Source organism: Actinia tenebrosa, unplaced genomic scaffold (genome assembly GCF_029948245.1).
Source record: "Actinia tenebrosa isolate PJP-AT-01 unplaced genomic scaffold, QUT_ActTen_1.0 PGA_scaffold12__29_contigs__length_12842862, whole genome shotgun sequence".
Lineage (NCBI taxonomy): Eukaryota > Metazoa > Cnidaria > Anthozoa > Actiniaria > Actiniidae > Actinia > Actinia tenebrosa.
The window spans coordinates 207813-231972 of NW_028292572.1; the positions used below are offsets into that span (position 1 = coordinate 207813).

At 39.9% G+C, this 24160-nt stretch overlaps 2 protein-coding genes and 1 pseudogene across 2 annotated transcripts; 1 reads left to right on the forward strand and 2 right to left on the reverse strand.

Moving 5' to 3' along the window:
- Positions 1-2925: 2925 nt before the first annotated feature.
- Positions 2926-6469, reverse strand: LOC148911885 (uncharacterized; annotated as a pseudogene).
- A 1156-nt stretch (positions 6470-7625) lies between these two features.
- LOC148911886 (uncharacterized) lies at positions 7626-11688 on the forward strand. The gene is made up of 5 exons (XM_089027877.1): positions 7626-7805; positions 8360-8481; positions 8820-9860; positions 9933-10932; positions 11005-11688. Exons 2-5 carry the CDS (start codon positions 8398-8400, stop codon positions 11562-11564), a joined length of 2685 nt encoding a protein of 894 aa, XP_088884003.1. The 5' UTR covers positions 7626-7805; positions 8360-8397; the 3' UTR covers positions 11565-11688.
- Positions 11689-21420: 9732 nt separating this feature from the next.
- LOC148911887 (uncharacterized) lies at positions 21421-22442 on the reverse strand. The gene is made up of 2 exons (XM_089028336.1): positions 21467-22442; positions 21421-21425 (listed from the first exon to the last, which is right to left on the reverse strand). Exons 1-2 carry the CDS (start codon positions 22440-22442, stop codon positions 21421-21423), a joined length of 981 nt encoding a protein of 326 aa, XP_088884462.1.
- Between the last annotated feature and the right edge of the window lie 1718 nt (positions 22443-24160).

Genomic DNA, 24160 nt, shown 5'->3' on the forward strand with positions numbered 1-24160 from the left:
TGTATTCTTTAATTTCTAGGTTTCGAAGGTAGTCAAACACCAATTTTGGCTTGACGATCAGTTTATCTGTGAATGTGGCAACACTGTCAGGGTCAGCTGTCACTACCTTCTTGTCTTCAAGCCACTTTATCAGTTGTGTCCTTGGTTGCCATCATCCACATCTCTGTTTTCAATTGGGGTTTCGCTATACGATACATAGTGGTAATCTGGACGGGCTGACCAGTCTGGGTATGGTCTTGGACATTTGGTGATTGAAGGTCCGATCTATGTTTGGCAAGTTGAACACTGCTGCAGGTCTGAACATTTTATGAACTCCCTGTAGTTATCCCCATCCTCTTAATGATTTTCAATGAACAGCTCTACTTTTCTAAAGTAGCAGTGCCCAGGTACCAATTCGGATTTCGATCCAGCTGTGTGCTATTCCATGAGATATTTTGTATTCTAGAAGAACTGACATTCTGGTCTTGGGAGTCACATGAGCTGACATGTATCCATGGGGTCAATGACATCAATTCTGTCACAAACCTCTTGGCAACAGTACCAAACATTACGCTTAACACATTCTTCTTGAAGAGCTTTGATTTCTTCTGATGATATATTCTCCAAGTCACTTTCGCTGATTTCTTAGTGTGGCTGGAATTTATGAAAAGGAAGGGAACCTCCATCTGATACTGCATCTCCTATACAAGCATTAGTTCTTTTAGGAGGACATGGATCATTTACTGCTTGATGAATCCTCATCAGCCAGTCAAGATTGAACAGCCTAGCCAGTTCTGCATCTCGGAAATTCACCTCGAAATTTGTAATCGAAACACCAGGTCCTTTGTCTGTGCGCATACGAAATCGTGGTCTGGGGGTACTTGGAAGGCTACGTGATACCATTTCCATCATGAATTTTTCAACTTTGTTTGTACAAGGTTCATATTTCTGCCATAGTTGTTCTCCAGCTTCTGTTGTACCTGATATACAGTCTCTTAAAATTTCTAGGTCAGTTGTGACTTCTGACACCAAATCGGAGATTTCATTGCCAATGGCAACTTCGTTTGGTTTGACTGTTGCTCGTGATAGGTTCCATTTGCTCTGAGCGTCAACGATGGTGCTCAATGTCTTATGCAATCTATGCCTTTCATATGCACGAAACGGACACTCCACTGTATTCTGCACACAAAATACATCCCCCTCTTCAGTTGTATCAATGAAATACCATAGGGTATCTGTTACCATGGCGCAAAATGTTCTAAGAACATGATTGTAATCAGAACCTTCTACTTCATACAACTTAGGATGATTCCAGCGCAGATATACATGACTACTATACCTGCAGCTTTGGACCCTTCCCCCTCCCCTATCACTTTGGTGGTGAATTTTTAATTTCTGTATAAATTATCAGAAAGGTTAATTTATTCATGATTTTTTTTTGGCGTGCAAAAAGAATATTTTTCTCTTTTCGTTTTATCGCTCTTGAAAAAAATATAGGTTTGATGTTTTTTCACTCCTTTTACCAAAACACTGCAGAATGAAGGAGACCATGAGATATTTTGAAAGAGTTTTATTAAGAAGACGTTTTCGTTTCTTAAGGCTATTAAGAGCGAAGGTCTATTAAAATCGAGCAAAATCGAGAATTCGCGGCCGCGGTCAAAATTTCGATTTTGCTAATTTTTGGTTTGCTGGAAGCTATTACTATTATTTTTAATACCCGCTAGAATTTTTAAAAATCCGAGAAAAACTGTTGGGCTCTCGGCGACCTCAAAAATATGCAAATTTTCAGTAGAATTAAACAGGTTCAAAAACAGCTAACGCTTGCAGAATGGGGAAAAGATACGAAAAATAAATGTTTGTAAATCGATAGTAGAAGTCTTCGAGAGTTGATTGGATATAAAATTATGGTTTTAGCTATTAATTAAGAGCAGTCAGGTGATATTTAGAATTGCATGGTATTCATACATAGCGATCTAACGATCTGACCTTGGTCACGCCGAAATAGTTTAACCAAGTGCCCAAGATTTTTTCTCTATGAAACTCACGCCATGAACTAATTAGATGTTGTTCTACAACATATCAAAAAATTACTTTGGGTTATTTTGTTTAGGGTTCATACGGAGGCCGTGAATAAAAGGATATTTTCGACAAATAGCGTGACTGAAATCGACAAGTGCTTGTTTTTTGTCGAAATTTTCTTATTCGTTCATCTGGATTTTAAAACAAAATTGTTTTCTTAAAACAATATACCGTAATTTACATTGCTTTACAAGTCCCAGCAGTCTTTTACGAAGGTTCCATACGAAAATTTAGCAGTCAGATTTCGTCAGTAGAACGTGTGACCGGACACCGTGAGGCGATTGGAATTATTTACTCCTATCATAGATCAGTTTGAGTTTTAAAATATTTTACTTTAAGAGCGATCATGAGATAATTGGTCGATTTGGTTCACAAGATTGCAGTTGTTAATGGTACTTTGCCATGCGAAAGCGACTGAATCCCAGGAGACGGTGGTGGTATTGGTGCTAAGGGTGGTTTATTGATAGGGATGTGCAGCTGCGATCGAAAACCCTGATCATTTCTAAGATAAGAATTCAAAATTCAACACTGTAAATAACCCTAAAAATTGTTCGGCGGCGAAAAAAACGGTTCTAAAAAAGCCAAAATTCAACATCCTAATTATGGCTTGGAAACGCTAGTTAGGTCTAGCCTATGTAGGAATTTTTGACCCTGACCAAGACAATACCAAAATCACAAAAAACATACACTATCCAGCGGAACATCCCCTCATAGGCTTTATGTTGGAGTACTCCTCCACCTTCCCTCCCGTGATTGAATAACTGGAATTTTTTTACATCAAATTATAGAACAATTTATGTACATAACATATACATGCCCCGATTTATATGATGGGACAAAGATCTATCAAGGTGTAAATTTTGTACCTTAATTGCCACTACACATACAGTTTTTATCAATAAAGCCGGATATACGTTCTATATACTGAGCCTTTCTTTTCTTTGTTATGTCTGACGCAGGAATATCATATTGTTGGCAAATGTCCCGAAGCACAGGAATCGAGAGTTTGGATAATTTAAACTTCTTGGTAAGGTCGCAAAGGTTGTAGCATTCGAAATAGATTGGATGAGTCAGAGACACCTCTTTAAGAACTCTATTCTTCAGCTCGCTTAAGGATTCTTCATTGTCCGCAGCGTCGATGTCTTCGTCAATTTCGTCGTACTCTTCATCTTCCTTCTCTTCTTTTTCTTCATCTTCTTCCCTTAGAAGTTCACGTTTAGCTGCTAGTCTAGAGAAAAAACTACCAATTTGCTTGCTAGTAAGAAACTCTGTGCTGTTGAATAGACGCTGTCCTTCAGCATCCTTTGCTGACATCATAGCCTTAGCCACTGACACTGCATCCTCTTTCCATCCTGTAGCCTCTCCGATGAGAAACCTGTCCGTCAGAAAGCTCTTCTGTTTTTCCGAGAAGCGTTTCTTCTTCCGTCCCTGGCTTGATCTCAAGGCCCAGCCCATTGGTAAACCTTGTTTAGCTCCAAGAGCATTTACCACAGCGGAAGACATTTCTGGTACACCCGATGTTAGACCCTGGAGTCTATTTACATAACCATGATTCTCGCATTCTTCGACTGCTTCACGTGTCGTTTGTGTTGGTGCACTTTGTTTTGCAGCTGCGAACACTTTTATTTAAATGGATGAAATGTGCATCAGATTGAGCCACTGCATCTTCTCTACTAGCTGTCGATAGATCAACTATACCACTCTCTTGATTCAGCTTACCCAATGTGATTAGTGGCACCTTCTTCCCAGGCCCAATTCCATAAGCCTTCCAAACTCTCAGATGATCTTTCGCATACTTGATGTTAGAGAAAGAGCTTACGCCATCCATCTTGACGTTTAATGGCTTTGTACCTAGAGCAGTGCTTACAAGATTAACTTTGACACCAGGAATGCCCCCAGATGAGTTAATTGCGGTCACCATTTCTTCTCCAGTTCCGATGTTATTACCAGTGTTCAAGAAGATTTTCATGTGAGACTTGATAGTTTCCGCCTTCCTGTCACATGAACATTTCCCGCCTTGCGGGTCTGAAAAGTCCATGCGACGTACGGAGACACCAACGTCCTTGCCGATCATACTTGCTCCTAAGATAGTTGAACCAGAATGGTAACATCCCGCGTTGTCCTGTCTGTAATGTTACTAGCTTAGGAAGCTCCTCTTTTAGCTTGTGCACCACATCTTTGATGATTGACAGTGATGTGCAGTTGTCTTGTTTACAAGATTGGAATACATGCACGAACGTTATCGTATGAATTTCGCTGTTCTCGGGTTTGCAGGTTGCTACAGTGATATGCCACGACAATCCGCGCTTTCCAAACCAATCGGTCTGGCTTTCCCTAAATTTTCTTGGTAGGAACTTCATAGTCCAGTCTTGAACCAGACGTACTGACTTTTCATCCAGAGAATCGGCTGTTTTAATGCGTGCCTCGTCTTGGTTTATGTTACGTAGCAGGTGCGCCTTCCATGCATATATGTTCTGTTTTGCCTGTTCAACTGTGAAGACCAACTGTTCCTTGACGTCCTTGTTATCCTCAGAAAGAAGCGCCAAAGCTTCATCAATATTGCTAAAAACCTCTTGTACTTGGTTACATCGATCACAGTAGTCAGTGTGCTTGTGGTTACAGGTGGCTTGAAAGTCGTGATCAGTTGGGTCGCTCAGGGTATAAGACCTACAATGGTCGGCGACGCTGGATTGTTTGGAAACGTGTACCTAATTAAAAAATGAGATGTTAATAATGTCCAAAGAAACTCTAAGTCATTCTTGTTTAAAGCGGTGCAGGTCATGTTAAACGCATTTGTTCATTATATCACGCATTGTATTGGTATACCTTATGGTGACAGGAGCTACGTTTTATCACGCATGCCTAAACGATGTGAAAGAAGTGATATTCAAAAGTGATATTTGATTGCGCAGATATTGGATGCTTACCTTATGATCACTCTTGAGGTACCGTTTAGCTGATTTTAGAGGCTCCGTTTGATCTCTCGCCCACGTCAAGACTTAAGTCCCTGGGCAATGTAGCTTAGGAGGTTTGCTGTTGTCTTTTGAAGACGAATAACCTTTTCCAAATCAGTATTGTTCCTCTTCAACTCTCGATTCGTTCTCCTCAACAGTTTCTGGGTTTTTCTCTGGGTTTTTCTCAAAGCATTGAGATCGATGGAGTGCCTTTGGCGAGGCAACATTTTATCTCATTATGAATACTAGTTGGGTGTAACAGCAACCCTATACTTCACCCTAACCTCTCAAATCATGTGTGTTACGAAACACAATCAAAATTAATCACCTATTATTATTATTCATGAACACACCCTCTTTTATTGCATGTTCTAACTCTATCGATAAGGTAGTTCAGAGATGCAGTTCATTTGTTCATTTTTGTGATGGTTCGCTGTCGTGATTCTTCTTCTTCTTCTTTTCACATTCCTTATTGGAGCTGACTTTGTTTTTCTTAGGTCTTGGTGGCTCAAGTACTTAAGAGTCAATGTCTGTAACGGTCGAGAACCATCGGACAGTTGAAAAAAATCGAAATTGCTCATACTTTGCCTAAATAACCTCCCTGGTAAGACATTTTCAAAAATATAACTTTAAGTGCTGGGCGCCTTTTATTTTTGGAGAAATCGCCAAAAGTTGATTTTTGAGCCGAAACGGGCTTGGGCACCCTGTGTCGGATAGGAAAAATCGAAGTTTTCTCGGCGTTCGCACGGCTTCGCGTTTTATTATATCTAGACCATTATTTTTTCGTTGAAAAGGTACGTTCTTCTTCTTGAGTTTCATGCCACAATAGTTTTGCTAGTCCCCATTGTAAATAAATTACAGATTTTTAAAGTGACCCTACTTTGGTGCTTCAGAAAATTCGTGAATTTTCGTCATTTTCAATATGCCTAAATGTGTCGTGGTACATGTACCAGAACTAAATAATTACCACCATGTTATAGCCTAACCCTTCTAAAATAACATATCCAAAGATTGTTGGCGGCCCGCTAATCCTTATTCGCTGAGAGTCCCAAATGTGTCGGTAGTTTTCACCCAAGAAAGCGTTACGCAACGCGTTATTGATTATGCAAGTATCTCATGCTCGCGGGATTTTAACCTGAAAACAACATAAAACAACCACATTTCACACGCCATGACCTCTAGTGATGCCATTTTATTTCTTCTTTCGACTATAAAGTTGAAAAGTACTATTATTTCAGTCTTCTATCATCACTAGTTCCGGTGGTCACGCAAGGCGACTCAAAACATGTTTCCACAACGCCAAGGATAAATACGTCTTACAGATGCACTACATTTGTTTGTTGCACATTATCAATGGATAGTTAAGAAGTGTTGTAATGGAACATTTCCATCAAAATACAATTGTCCACTTGAATGTTGTATTTTGTGTTTCGGTTCTTGGCAGATTGACCAGTCATCCGAAATGACACTCGGACTAGACCGTAACTCAATAGTACCATAACAGCCTCTAACGAAAACAATTGTTGCATTAGATTAAGTACCTCGTATGTAGGTAACATCAATTTTTCAAAGTAAATTTGTTTTTTCTGAGTAAAATATTTTTGTTTTCCAAGATTTTGGGCCCAAAGGTCCATTACTGTATAAGGGAATAAACGGTGTTACATTCTTTGCGCAATCTTTGACGGATATTTTACTTAACAGAAATCCAGATGAAAGTAATTACACTTGATGCGATGTTATCTTTTCGCGTAACTTTTGACTGACATTTTACCATACAGAAGGCCAGTTAAAACTAATTCAGTGTTGTTTTTTTTTTTGCGCAATTTTTGACTGACATTTTACTAAACAGAAATCCAGATGAAAGTAATTACACTTGAGCGATGTTATTTTTTTGCGCAACTTTTGATTAGCATTTTACCAAACAGAAGGCCAGCTAAAATTAATTTATTGTTATTTTTCTTTGCGTAATTTTTGACTAGAAAACAAGATGAAAGTAAGTAGTTTATGTGGTGTTCTTTTTTTTACGTAACTTTTGACTGGCATTTTACCATACAGAAAGCCAGTTAAAACTAATTTACCGTTGTTTTTTGTTTGCGCAATTTTTGACTCAATCCGTGACAGTTTACTAAGCAGAAGACCGGATGAAAGTAATTACACTAATGTTATTTTTTTGCGCAATACACTACAGAACACCAGTTAAACTTTTGCGCAATATTGATCAGTACTTATCAACTGTGAAAGTAAAGCATGTTCAGTGCCACCATTGTGCTCGTAGTAGCATGAGCTCCTGCAACTACTCTGCGTTAGTTGGTGGTTTGTGCGGACCCAGTTCGTATAATGAATCTATTACAGAATGCACCACCCTTGAAAGTTGCCAAAAAGATGTTTCCAATCACCTTTCTTTACATAAAGTCAGCGATGACTCCGGTGTTTCTTCCGAGTTCAAATTACTTCTTGCTCGGGCAGGTAAGTGAAAATCAGTTTTGTATATTGCAATAACAACAGAAAATGTAGTTTTTAAATTCTAGTGCATATAGATTATAAACATTCAAGACGAATTTATTTTCTTTTAAGGAATATTCAATGTTGATGAAAAACATCCACAAGTGACAATCTGTCCTCTTCACCGTGATAAGTTTGGTGTTCGCTGGAGATGCAATAAAACTCGATGTGCAATACCAGACGGCATTGCTGCCCACAAATCGTCATCTGTTAAAGGCCAGTGTGGAGTGACAACTTCTATTTCCTCATACGTTTTTAATCAAACAGAGACTCTCCTTCCAGTAGGAACACGTGAGTACACTAACGAATGATCACCGTAAATTTGGCATGGATAAGGGTAGTTTCAGTTAGTTTAATATGACGAATGGGGGCATGAATATTTTAAGGAAGGGCCCTAAAAATACTGAAAGGCATAAGCGGGGGGCTTTTTATGTTTAATGTTATTGGAAGGGGAGGACTTTGAATTTTTTACACTATACTGGGGGTGGGGTGGGAGGGACATAAAATATGGCAAGTGCAAAGGGGAAGGGGGGGGGGGGGTGCCCTGAACATGATTTCATATTTCAAAATTAGAAATCTTCATGCTCCCCCCCGCCCTCCCCCGTCATAACAAATAATCCTTCCATAATTAACCCAAAATTAAGTATTGGGCGGAAGCCTGGACGAGAAATTTCTCTTTTCGCACTGTTTCGTTAATTGCCACTTGTTTGTTGTTGTTTTATTCTTGTTGCTGTCCAGAAGGGAATGATTTCGCTAGTCTATTCCGTACATTAGCAATCAGTACTATCGTTCTTCTCCAGACCTGACAGTACTGACGACGGTGAATTTTATTATTTTGTCTGTAGTGATTTGCAAGAGATGTAAAACCTTCTTGAATAAACAAATGACTCATTTCGACTTACATGTAGCCGAGACAACCGAGCCGAGTTCTGATATGCCTGAAGACCAACCATCAGAAACAGAACAGGTAACTTTTTACCTGGAGGTATGCTGATGTAAAACTGCATGCATAGCGGGAGAGAGGAGGAACAGAGGCAGGGCTGTTCGTACCCCTTTGACAGCGCTAGATAGCTCCTTTGTACTGTTCGTAGTTAACTCATTAACGTTGTACATCGTGGAGAATATCTCAATCTCCTAATCTCGACACCGAAAGGAGTCAAGAGATTTCTTTAATTTTTTAAAGGCTTGAACCTCTATTCAGTTAAAATAGAAATTACGTTTATCATGATATTTTTCAGTCTGCATATAGCAGTATAGTCGACGCAAAAATGAAAAGTGGAAAATTATTTCTTGTTTGTTTAATAGGAGCAAGAAGAGGAGAAGAAAAGTACGGATACTTCTGACGAGATAACAGAGGCAATGAGAAAACTCGAAATAACTGAACATGATGACACACTGAGCGTATTTTCTCCAGACACCATGAGTACTGCATCTTCTTCTGGCGAGGCACCCGAATTCCCTTCTGCTGTCCTTGCATTAAACAGATTCTTGATAGCATGTCAGCTGGAGCCTATTGTGAAGCCAATGCTTGATTGGGAAGAAGTTACAGAGAGAACACAGCGGCGATATGTGCAGAGGACGTGTGATGTCATAGTTTCTGTTCTTAATGCAATATCTCCCCAGAATGCAGCTCACCTGTGGCAAGCTTTACAGATATCCAAAAACATGAGCAAAGCGTTTGGTCTTACTCACTTACCATCAGAAAGGGGATATTTAGATGCTTTGGCAGATGCTTATAAAAACGCGGATAGCTGGGATACTCGCCGACAAGTGTTGTCTACCTTCTCTGACGTTGCCAGTTTTAGCGTGGCCTCAGAATACATTCCAGAGCTAACCCGTTATCGATACACTATGGCTAATCTTCATCGTCTTCAATATGGAAGAAGCACTCCAGTTCCTGTAAAAAGAACGCCTCGCCTTCGCATAAGCCACCACCAGTTGGAACATTTTCTAAGTTTTATAACCAGCCCCCATATTGTACAGGATTTGCCTTTTGGAGAAAGACAATTAAAAATGTCATCAGGGAGAACAATAACCGTGCCAAATATCATTCGTTCAATGGTGCCTGAAAGGATTGTTACCCAATATTCTAAATACTGCGAGGAATCAAACTTTAAACCATTCAGCAGGAGTACCATGCTCAGAATACTTGATGAATGCAGTGCGTCTGTGCGGAAATCACTCCAGGGCCTGGATTATTTTGCAGCACAAGGGGCGCGAGCATTTGACGACTTGGCGGAACTTGTGCAAACTGTGTCCCCTTTAAGGAAAGATGGTGAGAGTTGGGCTTCCAATACACAAGATTGTTTGAAAGTCAGCAAGCTTTATCTGAAAGGAGACTACAAGGTAATAAACAATAAATTATTTAAATATTGATTGCTTCTTTACCCTAACAAATCGTTAATATTTCGTCGACAGCTGCACGTCAGCGACAACACGCAGGTTGCAGATCACTGCTATATCTACGCACTGAGTGACAAGGCAGACAAGGATTTCAAGCGCAATTGTAAGCATGAACATAAAGAACGATGCGACCAATGTAACGCCCTTGATGACACACTCAAGAGTATAGAAGATGCCATAGATGAATGTGAGTTTTCTTCAGATGAAGACAGGGACGAATGTCTCTATCTTTGTCAGTCTTCAAAGCGTGCCATTTATTCTTGGAAAAGCCATCAACTAAGAAGTGTCCGACAAGATGAGGCTCGCCTTGATATCATAAACCTTCTGGATAATGGTACAGTGTGGATCGTTAACGACTGGGCCATGAAATTCCTGCCCCGCCAGTACCGAGAGTCCCAATCAGACTGGTTCGGGAAAAGAGGCATATCCTGGCACATCTCTGTGGTGTTTAGACGGTTCAATGGCGAACTTCAGTCCCAAGGTTTTATTCACATCATTGATTCCTGCAGTCAAGACAGCTCCGCCATCATAGTCATCATGCAGAACGTGCTCAAGACCTTGGAGACTGATAATCCAGATATAAGAACAGCGTTTTTCCGTCAAGACAATGCGGGGTGCTACCATTCTGCAGCAACCATCCTTGCATGCCAGTACATTGAAAGAATGACCAAAATCAAATTATCAAGGATTGACTTCAGCGACCCCCAAGGTGGCAAGGGCCCTGCAGACCGACTAGCAGCCAGATGCAAAAGCCATATCCGTTTGTTCGTGAATGAGGGCAATGATGTTACCAACGCTCTAGAAATGAAAGATGCCCTTCTGTCCAATGGAGGAGTAGAGGGGGTCCGAGTTGCTGTAGTGCCGAGAATTGATAGCTCTTCCCTTGAACAGCTGGGAAAACTTCCGGGGATAAGCAAGCTGAATAACTTCGAATATAAGAAAGAAAGTATCATTGCATGGCGTGGCTACAACATTGGTAAAGGCAAGAAGATAAAGAAGGAAACGATCCAAGAGGGTAAGTATAGCAGTGACGTAAGGGTTCAGTGTGTCGTGATATTCTTAATGGTTTCCTCTATCACTTTTCCAGATATGAGCATCAAATGGATTGAAGTGGAGTTTTCACCCGGCAGTTTTAGACCTGTTGTATCTAGAGCTAGACAGACAACCAAAGACCCGAGCCAAGAAGCGGAAGAGGAGGCGGTCCCTCAGCAAATACAGACTTCAATCTACTCATGTCCTCAAGAAGGTTGTCTCCGTGTTTTCCAAAGATCTTCAGCACTAGAGAAGCACCTGTCCCTAGAATCCTGCACAAACACTCCAGAGAAGCAATCGATGCTAGACCTAGCAAAAGAAAGGTATGCATGTCATCTCAAGGAAGATGTTGATGCCATTCCAACAATTATGGTTTCTTCCTCTAATGATACTACCCAAAGAAGCTCAAGCACTACGCTTGATATGGGATGGGCACTCAAGGAAGCCCGAAAAACGTACCGGTTTAATGAGAAGCAGAAGTCATATCTTATAAAGAAATTTAACATCGGGCAACAAACCGGACGGAAGCTGAGTGCTGAGATCGTATCAAAAGATATGAGACGTGCCCGTGGCGACGATGGTACGCGACTGTTCAGTGTCTCAGAGTTCCTTTGAGTCGAACAGGTAGCCTCATTTTTTTCGAGAACTGCATCCAAAGCACGGAATCAGACGGCAGATGTAACGGAGGAAGACGCTCGCGCCGCTATAGAAGAAGAAAACTACCATCAGGCCAAAGAATCAGTGTTGTCATCCCTTGGTCTACAGCACCCAGTAATTTACGACCAGTACAATGTGTGTCAGTTGGTCAAAGAATCGAAACTGAATAAGTTGAAGGTCGACATGCTTTGTATGATGTGTGAAGACCTGGACCTGGATGTACCTGCAAAGCCAGTTAAGAGGAAAGCACCCTATTTGCAATTATTAGAAGAAGTGGTTGCAAGCTGCAGTTGCAATAAGTAGTTTTTTGTTATTATATGATTTCTTTCTTTTCACTTGAAACGTTTTCTTTGCCATGTTGTTGTAGCTCTTGGAATCTGTCCTATAAATATGGCACGCGTCCGGCTAGATTAGAGGCTCAAAAAGCTATTTGTTTATTCATTATTATTTTATTGTTTTATTTAGGGTTTTCCTATTCCTTTCTTTTCTTTTCTTTTTATTTAGTTCGTATACACTCTTTTAATAAAACTTACAATGCTTTATTTTCCGCGTTTGACGTCAAATCTATTCTTTTCAATTTCATTCAAAGGAGCAAATTTCAAAAGAATATAAATTTGACGTCAAACGCGGAAAATAAAGCATTGTAGGATGTTTTACAAGGGTCTATACTTTTCCTTCGCGTTCATTTTTCATTCCTTTCTTTCTTTCTTTATTATATGCTTTTCCAATTTCTTTATTTTATTTTCCTTTATAGAAAGAGGCGCTTCATATACTTAAGATCGGTATTAGTTAAAATGTTCCAAATGTATGTTTGACGAACAACTGATGAACTAGAAATCGGGTTACCTGTGTTACGATATAAATAGAGTTGTCACTCTAACATCGGTAGGACCATGCAGTGAAATTTACTGTTGCTTTAATAACAAAAATCACAGGGTACAATTCGTCCTATATTTTTTCTTTATTTTTTGATAGCCGTTGCAGTTGATTTTTGCCATCATAAATAGCACTCTTGGTAGTTTTTTTATTATTGTTTCATATAAAAATGCAGCTCTAAACCCGGCGCTAAACTACAGATCCAGTCTTACAGTATATATATCATTCCATGATTTGAACTAGATATACGAGTGGTAGTATTGCAAATGTAATCGAATCATTAGATATCATATTATTTTCTTTAGTTTCTGGATGTTCACTGCGTAAACGAACTATAGAGAATGTCAATAATCTTTTTCTTGGATAGTTAATGGCCTTCTTGGCGTTGTGGAAACATGTTTTGAGTCGCCTTGCGTGACCACCGGAACTAGTGATGATAGAAGACTGAAATAATAGTACTTTTCAACTTTATAGTCGAAAGAAGAAATAAAATGGCATCACTAGAGGTCATGGCGTGTGAAATGTGGTTGTTTTATGTTGTTTTCAGGTTAAAATCCCGCGAGCATGAGATACTTGCATAATCAATAACGCGTTGCGTAACGCTTTCTTGGGTGAAAACTACCGACACATTTGGGACTCTCAGCGAATAAGGATTAGCGGGCCGCCAACAATCTTTGGATATGTTATTTTAGAAGGGTTAGGCTATAACATGGTGGTAATTATTTAGTTCTGGTACATGTACCACGACACATTTAGGCATATTGAAAATGACGAAAATTCACGAATTTTCTGAAGCACCAAAGTAGGGTCACTTTAAAAATCTGTAATTTATTTACAATGGGGACTAGCAAAACTATTGTGGCATGAAACTCAAGAAGAAGAACGTACCTTTTCAACGAAAAAATAATGGTCTAGATATAATAAAACGCGAAGCCGTGCGAACGCCGAGAAAACTTCGATTTTTCCTATCCGACACAGGGTGCCCAAGCCCGTTTCGGCTCAAAAATCAACTTTTGGCGATTTCTCCAAAAATAAAAGGCGCCCAGCACTTAAAGTTATATTTTTGAAAATGTCTTACCAGGGAGGTTATTTAGGCAAAGTATGAGCAATTTCGATTTTTTTCAACTGTCCGATGGTTCTCGACCGTTACAGACATTGACTCTTAAACATCATGAGTCATGGTGCGTCTTTTTTCAATGTTGTCTAGCGTGGTGTAACTTGGAGATCCATCTCCCCACTGGAAGTACTCGCAGCTTTCGAGCTGACCACATTTAAATATGGCCTGCCAGGGTTCTTCTCGCTCTTTGAAATCCAAAGCGTGGCAGGCATCAAATGGTTGCACATCGGTACATCCAATTGCTTGTAATCCGTTAGGACTTTTTCGTCAATGACGCTGAGATAGTTATTGAATTCGTTGGCGATGGTAAAAAATCCGCAGCCAGCTTTCTTGAATCTTGAATTGGACACCTTTCTTGCTGGTGAATATCTCTCACTCAATTTTATTTGATGGAGAATACAATGACGCATAAGAAAAAAAAGTTGCGCATTGTGAATTCAAGATTTACTTATCATGCATAAAGAACTTATCGTGTCCCTTCTCCTTCTCTTTTCTTCTGAAAGAAAAAAAGTCATGGGAGAAAAAATATAATTTTTTTTTTCGTTCCAAATCATGTCTTCATTTCACCTTCACAATGTGAGGGGAAAATAACGCGTCTTAGCGACCAAGAAAAACAACTAAATATTTGCGCGCGTCCATTGTTGGTAGAAGTAAACTGCATGAAAATATAATTAAAAATGTAACTCACATAAAAATGAGCAAAGAGAAAAATAAGCAAGAAAACTGAGATTAAAACAAGACGTTTGATGAGTATCTACAAGCACCAAGTACGTATTCCAATACTCATCCAAAGTTTCAGGGTTTCTTTTCATGATTCGACAAAACTATTATCATACACATGTGAAGCTAAAAAGCGATCAAATATTTGACTCCTATGGTAACTTGGTGATATAACTCTTAAGAGCGGGGATCAGTAAATGTCGACCGGAAGTGTGCAAAATGAAAAAATCGAAAATTCCCAAAATATTTCCAAAGATAGGTTTTGGTGAGTTAGTAATGGAAAAAATATAGAAATGTTCACAGGATTTTTGGTTTTCGCGAAAGACGGCGTTTTCTATACGACAGCTTCACACCCGCTTTACGCCTGCCTCAGACCAGTATCAATTAGAAAATCCATAAAAAATTGAGGAAAGAATATATTTCGCCACTAATCCCCGAATTGTATAGAGGAATAACTTCTTAGTAATTTTGCTTAGTTTCATTGATTTTAATTAAATTCTCAATATTTTCAGAATTCTTAAATATATTTGTATTTCTGTTCCGTTTCGGCATGTCAAATTGAACGCTAAATCGAAAGATTGAAAAAGGGCATTGCTACATGCCCTGAGGTTATAAAACTATATTCCCTTGAAAGAATGATGTTTCTTCTTAGAGAAAACGTAATAAAATTTTTGGGCTACTGAAACAACGAATTTTCAGCGCCCTTTTTCTGAGCCTACCTGACGTCCAAAACAGCCACTTTGTCACGGTCACGCGATACGCTATATTAACTAAGCGCGAGAAATAAGAATTATCCGACTAAATTTGCCTCGGTCGAATGATCTAAAATAAAGATATTCAACCTTTTCTAACATATCATTACTTGACCAAGTGAAATTGGAAGCTTTTAGATGCTGTTTGATGCCGAAACACCTAAATTAGTCTACTATAGTCAGTATATTTTTCCCTCGACATATGTCGATGATTTAGTAAAACTTCTTTTTTTACTGAAATGCTCCACATCAGTTTTCCAAATCAAAAGATTTTTCTTTTATCCCTGTTTCCAAACTAGACAAGCTTATGTCCATTTAAAATAAAAACTTGTACTTTTCGAAACTATTTAGTGAGTGTAAATGAAACTGTTCCTTACCGACATAATATAATAAATTGCTTTCAAGTAAGTTTTTTGGTTTGTTTTATACCAAGTATCAAAAACATCAAACAAGAAAACAAAGTCTTACATGTAATTTGTTGTACCATAAATCGATTTTTTATTCATTTGTTTATTTTTTAACAAACTTTGTTCAAAGTTGACGCTCGGCTTGGTTATTTCCTGGATGATAATGAGCAATATTGGACGATATCGAGCAAAATATCGTGGGTTTCTAGTGGCAAGCGAGAAATTATTTGCTGATGCCAAAAACTAAATGTTTTATCATTCAAATTATTCCTTCCGTTTTCTTTTCGTTGTTCGCCGGTTTTTTTGCTATCCGTCAAACATACCAGCGAAGCGAGCCATGTTGACAAATGCAACGTTACTGCGCATGTGTAAATTATTATTTGCGGCAAAAAGCTTTGCACCGTAATGTGCATGAGCAGAATATCCTTTGTAGACAGTTATTTGTAGTTATCTCGGCCAATCAAAGCGAAGGTAAAAATAATTCGAATGATTTTAATAACTTAAAACTGTTGTGCTTATGTGTCGCTATTGAAAACCAGGCCTTACCAGGCTCGTGAACGGATGTATATTCACATTCGTTGTATAGTTTTTGTGACTCATACATATGGCCGTTAGTACTGTATAACAGGTTCTAAATTTTTTTGAGTTCCTCTTTCATTGAGTTCTCCCGTCTCTTTAGCCTTCCTTTCCACCACAAGAACATGCTTGCACAAGCTCAGAAATCAAGTTAATGTAAGGAGCTTTTCGTTTTTCAGGAAGATCATCAACTTGTAAATCAAAATATTCGCAAATATGGCCCAAAAGAGCTACACTGAGCTTTTTGAGTTTATCTTTTGTATATATATCACAAAGGCATCATAGATAACTGGATGAATCATCTGACACTGAGAATATGATCTCGAGCAGATGTGTAAGCACTCTGGTCTTCACTGGCTTTATCGTCTGTGGTAATTGTGGTTCCCACCTGAGCTGTGTCTCCCTGTTTTATTTTGGCTGCCTTTCTGGAAAAGTATGATTTTACTTGCTGTGAGGACAAGAACTCTTCATATTTGAAACGACGACCTCCATTTTCCGTCTTGGCGTGTCTCATGTCGCGTGCTACTTGTTCGGGATTGGCTTTCAGCCCAGTCTCTTGGCCAATTGCAAACTTTTCATCCAAATAACTTTTCTGAATAACATTGAATCGCTTGCCACTACTAGACGTTTTCAAGGCCCAGCCTTTAGCCAAAGACTTTCCTGTATTTACGCATGCAACGCTTGTATTCCTTTTGCTGCTGAAGGTGAAGCGCAAGCATGTCGCCATTGCTCAATAAAAGTCTACATTGTTTGCAATTAGCTGAAAATATAAACACAAACCCCGTCGTTAGAGGCTAAATACAGATACATCATGTTTTCATGGTTGACAAATGCAACGAACCAGTTGACACTCTATTTCCTACCTTCCCTTCCCTTCCCTTCCCTTCCCTTCCCTTCCCTTCCCTTCCCAACCGTTCCCTTCCCTTTCCTTCCCTTTCCTCACTTTTCCTTATCCTCCCTTCCCTCCCATCCCCTCCCCTACCTTCCTTTCCCTTCCATTCCCTCCCCTTCGCTCCCCTTCCCTTTCCTTTTTCATAGCTCAAATAATGAAATAAGATATAAACTAGATATTAGAACGCACTAGATATATAGAGGATATTACATGGGCGCGCGGAGATACGAAATTTATCTTCGAGTGTTGAAAAGATCTCTCACGAGTGAGCGCAGCGAAGGAGTGAGAGATTTTCAACACTCGAAGATAAATTTCGTATCTCCAAGCGCCCATGTAATATTCTGTTTATCATATAATTATCAATGAAAGTATGTTTTGGCTTTTTCAGGCAATTCTTTTCGTGTACTTTTGAATAGCCATCGCAATGGCGTTATTTTCACACGTGAAAATAACATGTTATTCGATGTGCATCACTTTTGACCGTTCCAGTCTTTATGAAGTTTTTCATGACAATAAACCACTCCAAAAGGTACCACATACATCATAAATATGTTATGCCTTTTCTTATTAACATCATAAATCTCACAATTTGATTTGGAAAACTGATGTGGAGCATTTCAGTAAAAAAAGAAGTTTTACTAAATCATCGACATATGTCGAGGGAAAAATATACTGACTATAGTAGACTAATTTAGGTGTTTCGGCATCAAACAGCATCTAAAAGCTTCCAATTTCACTTGGTCAAGTAATGATATGTTAGAAAAGGTTGAATATCTTTATTTTAGATCATTCGACCGAGGCAAATTTAGTCGGATAATTCTTATTTCTCGCGCTTAGTTAATATAGCGTATCGCGTGACCGTGACAAAGTGGCTGTTTTGGACGTCAGGTAGGCTCAGAAAAAGGGCGCTGAAAATTCGTTGTTTCAGTAGCCCAAAAATTTTATTACGTTTTCTCTAAGAAGAAACATCATTCTTTCAAGGGAATATAGTTTTATAACCTCAGGGCATGTAGCAATGCCCTTTTTCAATCTTTCGATTTAGCGTTCAATTTGACATGCCGAAACGGAACAGAAATACAAATATATTTAAGAATTCTGAAAATATTGAGAATTTAATTAAAATCAATGAAACTAAGCAAAATTACTAAGAAGTTATTCCTCTATACAATTCGGGGATTAGTGGCGAAATATATTCTTTCTGTAACGTTAGGATGGCACATTAAACAGTGAAACTGGACGGATGTAACTTTCTTTATTATGGCTGTGGGACAACCATGTTGCAGCCATTCTACCTCGCATGTGTTTCCACAGGGAACCCATGTACAATCTTGTGAACCACAGGGAACCCATTATACTACACCTCCCCTACCGGGTTTACAACGTTATATAAACAACAAAAATAAAGTGTCCCAGTTCATGCTTATATCTCTGGACTTAACAGTTCTTTTATCTTCAAAAATATCAAGTGCAACATAATGTTCAATGTTCCTAGTACTCATCTATGAATCTCTGTGGTGGTCTCACTTTTCGTCCACTTCTAGTTGTCGTTACTCCATCATCGTCATCTGCTGACTGTTTCTTTGGATCTGACATTGTTGGCGGAGCACGTACAGGCTCTTGATCTTCCTTCTCTCCAAGCACGGGGGGTAGAGTGTTTAGATGACGTCTGTTCCGACATACTTGAGTGTTGTTGGGTGTTTCTACGACAAAACTTCTCTCTCCGTACTCTTCTTTCACTGTTCCTTGCGTTTTTAGTCCCGGGATCCAGACTGGATCTCCTTCTTGTAAAGGTTGTAGTTCTTGTGTTCTGTGGCGGAGGTCGTAGTTTACCTTCTGTTTCAGCTTTATGTCCGCATCTTTTTGTTTCACGTAGGTTGAGTCTACTACGTTGGGTTTCAACTGACAAGGGATGACAGGAACTGTTGTACGCAGGTTTCTTGACATGAGCAGTTGCGCTGGACTATATCCTTGCTGAAGCGGTGTCGTCCTATAAGCGAGAAGTGCTAAATAGGGTTCTGTCGATCTTTCCAACAATCTCTTGACTGTTTGCACGGCACGCTCTGCTTCTCCATTGGCTTGCGCGTAGCGTGGGCTACTAGTAACGTGGTTGAAACCATACTCTTTGGCGAAGCTTGCGAATTCTGTTGAAGCATACTGAGGCCCGTTGTCTGTCACAACGCGTTCCGGAATACCATGTCTCACAAAGATTGACTTGAGATGCGTAATGACGTTGCGCGAGGTAGTACTCGATAGCAGTGCGATTTCAATGTATCTTGAATAATAGTCAATCACCAACAGATAGTTCTGCTTCTTCCACTCAAACAGGTCAGACGCTACCTTTTGCCATGGATAGTCTGGCATCTCTGTCGCTATCATCGGTTCAGCTTTGTTTCTAGCATACTTTCTGCATACTGGACAGTTATCAACTAGTTCTTCCAACTGACGACTCATTCCTGGCCACCATACCAACTGTCTGGCTCTCACTCGAGTCTTCACAATTCCTTGATGACCTGTGTGGAGCTTATCTAAGATCTCCATCCTCATGGACGCGGGTATAACTAGGCGGCTTCCCCTGAGCAGCAATCCTTGTTGTACCGATAGCTCAGCTGCAAATGGGTAGTAGAGCTTGATTGGGCCTTTTAGACTAGATTTCTCTGGCCATCCATCTCGGCAGTATTTTGAAATTTGTTTACAGACTTCATCCTCCTCTTGGTGAGTCCTTATTTCATCCAGACGTCTCTGGGTTGCTGGTATACTCTGCATCACGTGGTTGGCATACAGATTAACATCTTCTTGGAGTTTGTGGTCCTGGACCTCTGGCTGTGATACAGGAGCTCTTGATAGCGCATCTGCAGATGAAAGACTTTTCCCTGGGGTATGTTCAATCTGGAAATCGAACCTCATCAACCTCATTCTGAACCTCTGTATTCTTGGAGGTAGACAGTCTATGCCTTTCACTGGACTGAGTAGATATATGAGCGGCTTGTGATCTGTTATCAACAGGAAGGTTTTCCCAATCAGGTATGTGCTGAAGCGTTCGCACGCCCACGTGACTGCTAAAGCTTCTTTTTCGATTTGGGCGTATCGTTGTTCGCAGGACGTAAGGGCTCTAGACTGATAGGCAACTGGTCGCCAAGTTCCCTCCGACTGCTTTTGCTCCAGTACTGAGCCTAAACCGTACGATGACGCGTCCGCAGAAACTCGCGTTTCCTTCGTTGGATCGTAGTGTGCTAATGCTGCGTCATGGCTAGTTAGTATCTCTTTAACAGCTTTGAAGGCTTCTTGTTGTGGTTTGTCCCATACCCACATCCTGTTAGTACTGAGTAGGTCTCTCAAGGGTTTGGACGTCTCGGCCAGCTTACTAGAAAACTTGCCTAACTGGTTCGCCATTCCGAGGAATCTCCTTAGCTCTGTTATGTTTCCAGGTTCTTCCATGTCTGCAATCGCCTTTATCTTAGCTGGATCTGGACGGATACCATTTTCGTCTACTATGTGACCAAGGAAAGTGACTTTGCTCTTCGAGAATGCACACTTATCTTTGTTAAGTGTTACTCCTGCGGATTCTAACTTTGTCAGCACTTTCTCAAGGTGTTCGTCATGTTCCTTTTGATCTCGACCGTACACCAATGTGTCGTCAATCATATTGACAACTCCTTCCAATCCTGCTAAGATAGCGGTCATTTTCTTCTGGAAATGTTCGGGCGCGGAAGTTATCCCGAACGGAAGGCGGTTGTAATTAAACCTACCAAAGGGCGTTATGAACGTGGTAAGTAGAGCTGAGTCATCAGTAAGTTCAATCTGATAGAATCCAGAATTGGCATCGAGCTTTGAAAACACTTTTGCTCCACTTAACTGTGCAAGCACGTGATCCACTGATGGTAGCATGTGGCGTTCGCGTTTGACGCTCTCGTTTAACTTTGTCAAGTCTACACAGATTCTTACATCTCCGTTCTGTTTAGGCACAACTACCATAGGGGCGCACCAATCTGTAGGTTTCTCCACCTTAGATATAACTCCTTGTTTCTCGAGCTGTTCTAGCTTTTCTTTCACTTTTGGCAGTAATGGTATAGCTACTCTTCTTGGTGTGGTAACCGCATATGGTGTGGCATTATCTACTAGCTCAATATGGTATTTGCTCTCAATCTTCCCCAGACCTTTGAACAAATTTGGGTGTTTCTGGTACACCTCTTGGCTGTAGCCACGTGGCATAGCTGTTGCTTTTACTGGCTGTACTAACTTGACTAGACCCAAAGCTTCGATTGCAGGTCGTCCTAAGAGGGGTTGCTTAAGATCACTCACTATGTGAACGTCTTGTTTTACTTTCTTGTCTCCTACTTCTAGTGTTGCGGCAAGGGTGCCACACACCTTGAGGGGCAGCTCTCCTGGACCTTTCAACGTTACGACGCTCTGTCTCAGTCTCCCTGGAATTTTCCTTTGGGTGGACAACGGTACTACTGTCGCATCAGCGCCCGTGTCAATCTTGAAGTTTATTTCTATTCCATTTACCTTAACAACCTTACTCCAGGGGTCGTTTTTACTCTTTTCAACTTGACCAACGGTTATGTTTCCAAGGAATGGATCAAAGGGCTCTAATTCTTCTTTAGCCAGTTCTGGTTCTGTATCTTCTCTGACTGACTCCTTCTCTGTTGTTACAGCTCTGACATGCTTTTCTGATCTACATACAGCTTTAAAGTGTCCAATTTTCTTGCATTTGTGGCAAACTACTCCCTGAGCTGGGCATTTACTTTGTGGGTGGCTTGGTGATTTTCCACACCTGCCACGACTTTCTTGTTGGCTCTTATTCTGCTCTTTAGTCTTTTCTCGAGGCTTCTGTTTGTTTTGAGGCTTCCACTTACGGGATTTGCCTGTGAGTGCATTTACCTGGCTGGGTTTGTCACTGTTAGGGTCTTGAAAACCTCTTACTACTTGTTGCTGCCGTTTTACTTGCTCACTCTGTCGGGCGGCATCGATTGCCTTGTTCAGAGACAATTCAGCATCTAACTGGAGTTTCTCTGACAGCCTACTATCTAAAAGTCCGACCACAATGCGATCCCTGAGCATTTGATCGTGCAATTCACCGAACTGACAGTGTTTGGCAAGAGCATATAAATCAGTTATGAAACTTTCTACTGACTCACCCACCTCTTGTTTTCGATTATTGAATTTTGCTCTCTCAAATATCGTATTTCTTCGTTTTACAAAGTGTTCCTCAAATTTCTCGCGAACTGGTTTATACTTCTTCTTCTCCTCCTCGGTCAAGGTGAGTGTAACGAGAATATCGTCGCTTTTATCGCCCATACAGTAAATTAGCATGTTTACTTGGCTTTCTTCGTCGCTTGATGCAAGCCCAGAGGCAATTCTGAACCTATCGAATCTTCTAATCCACTTTGGCCAATCGGCTGGTTGCGAAAAATCGAAGTTTTCCGGTGGTGAAATCTGGAATGTTGACATACGTGGGTTTTGAACGATGGCTGCCTCAGCGCTCGTTTCTGGCATTTTTTCCTAGTTCTTTGAACTAATCTTGTGGAAAAAACTTGATCAACACTTAGATTGATTCTATCCCTTAAATTCTGACACCATGTAACGTTGGGATGGCACATTAAACAGTGAAACTGGACGGATGTAACTTTCTTTATTATGGCTGTGGGACAACCATGTTGCAGCCATTCTACCTCGCATGTGTTTCCACAGGGAACCCATATACAATCTTGTGAACCACAGGGAACCCATTATACTACACTTTCCTCAATTTTTTATGGATTTTCTAATTGATACCAGTCTGAGACAGGCGTAAAGCGGGTGTGAAGCTGTCGTATAGAAAACGCCGTCTTTCGCGAAAACCAAAAATCCTGTGAACATTTCTATATTTTTTCCATTACTAACTCACCAAAACGAAGAAAGAAGAAACGTAATATAAGTGCTCATTGAGCATAACGCACATGCCTTTAGTCTCGTTTCCCTCGAGTGAAGGAATGGGGGAAAAAACGGTTTATACAATATAAAGCTATAGTTTAAGGTGTAAATTCATCGAGAAAAGACAAAAAAAAAAAAAAAAAAACCCATAAATATTTGGATAGCACTGTATACCAAAAAGTAAAACTCACTGAGAAGAAATTGAAAAAAGAGTGACACTTAGTGATGGGGGTGTGTAAGTGTGTGTGAGTTTGCGTAATGAAAAACAAAAGTAGCATTTGAAAAAAGCTGAAGGATACTTCATATGAAATTTAGGATGTTTAATAAAAAAAGGGGTGAATGCGCAAAAACACATTGCACGCACAACATTTCTTAGGTTTCCTCACGTTTCAGATTAATTTCGTTTTCTTCTTGTTTCGTTGTGAAAAAATTGTTAAGGCAGTCTTGATACAAATATCTATTCTTGTCATCGTAACTTAGAAATGTAAACTTTGGTTTACCGTGGGTGGGAGGTATATTTGGTGAAAAGAATCCCATCATAAGATACCACGTTCAGTGTACTCTCTCGACAGTTGCAAAAATATGTCATCCAGCACACGTCCACCGAGTAAGTGATCTCAAAGTGTCATCACTCTTATCCTCAAAACTTTTTTTTTCCCTTATCACCTACTTCAACTCACATGTCTTCCTCTTTTTTTTCCACAGCGTGTGCTATACCACTTTGTGGCAATGATGTAAAAATATTTTTCGGGCTCTGTTGGCACATGCTTTGCCATGCATGTGCTCACAGAGCATTCGAAATGGACAAATGTCCAATATGCCTGTAAGTTATTGTCACTTTTTAGTTTTGCTTACCAGTAGATAGAAAAACTCAAAAGTAACATAATCTTTTTTTTTTTTTTTTTTTTTTGGTAGTAGCGAGATAGCAGTGGTAAGCGTAATAATGGGGTCCATAATGAACCCCAAGCTTCTCGACGCCATGCATATTCAAAGATGGATCAAGAAGTGTTCTTCAAGAATTCAGGTGTGTGTTTTTAGCAAACAATCATATATTGTTATTTTTTGACAAGCAGTTTTTCTTGATGAATCGACAAATCGAAGACTTTCTCTCGAAAAGTTTAATATTTCTATAGATAAGCTTAATTTATTTTAATGCTGGATGAAATATAAACACGAAGAGCATATTACAACAAATATTCGTCCTTTATTCAACTTTGTAAATCTTTAACGATTCGGTTGTTTTTAACCAACTATTGTGTGTTTTCCGTTTAAGAAAAATGCAGCTTTGTTCGCCTCCAAAC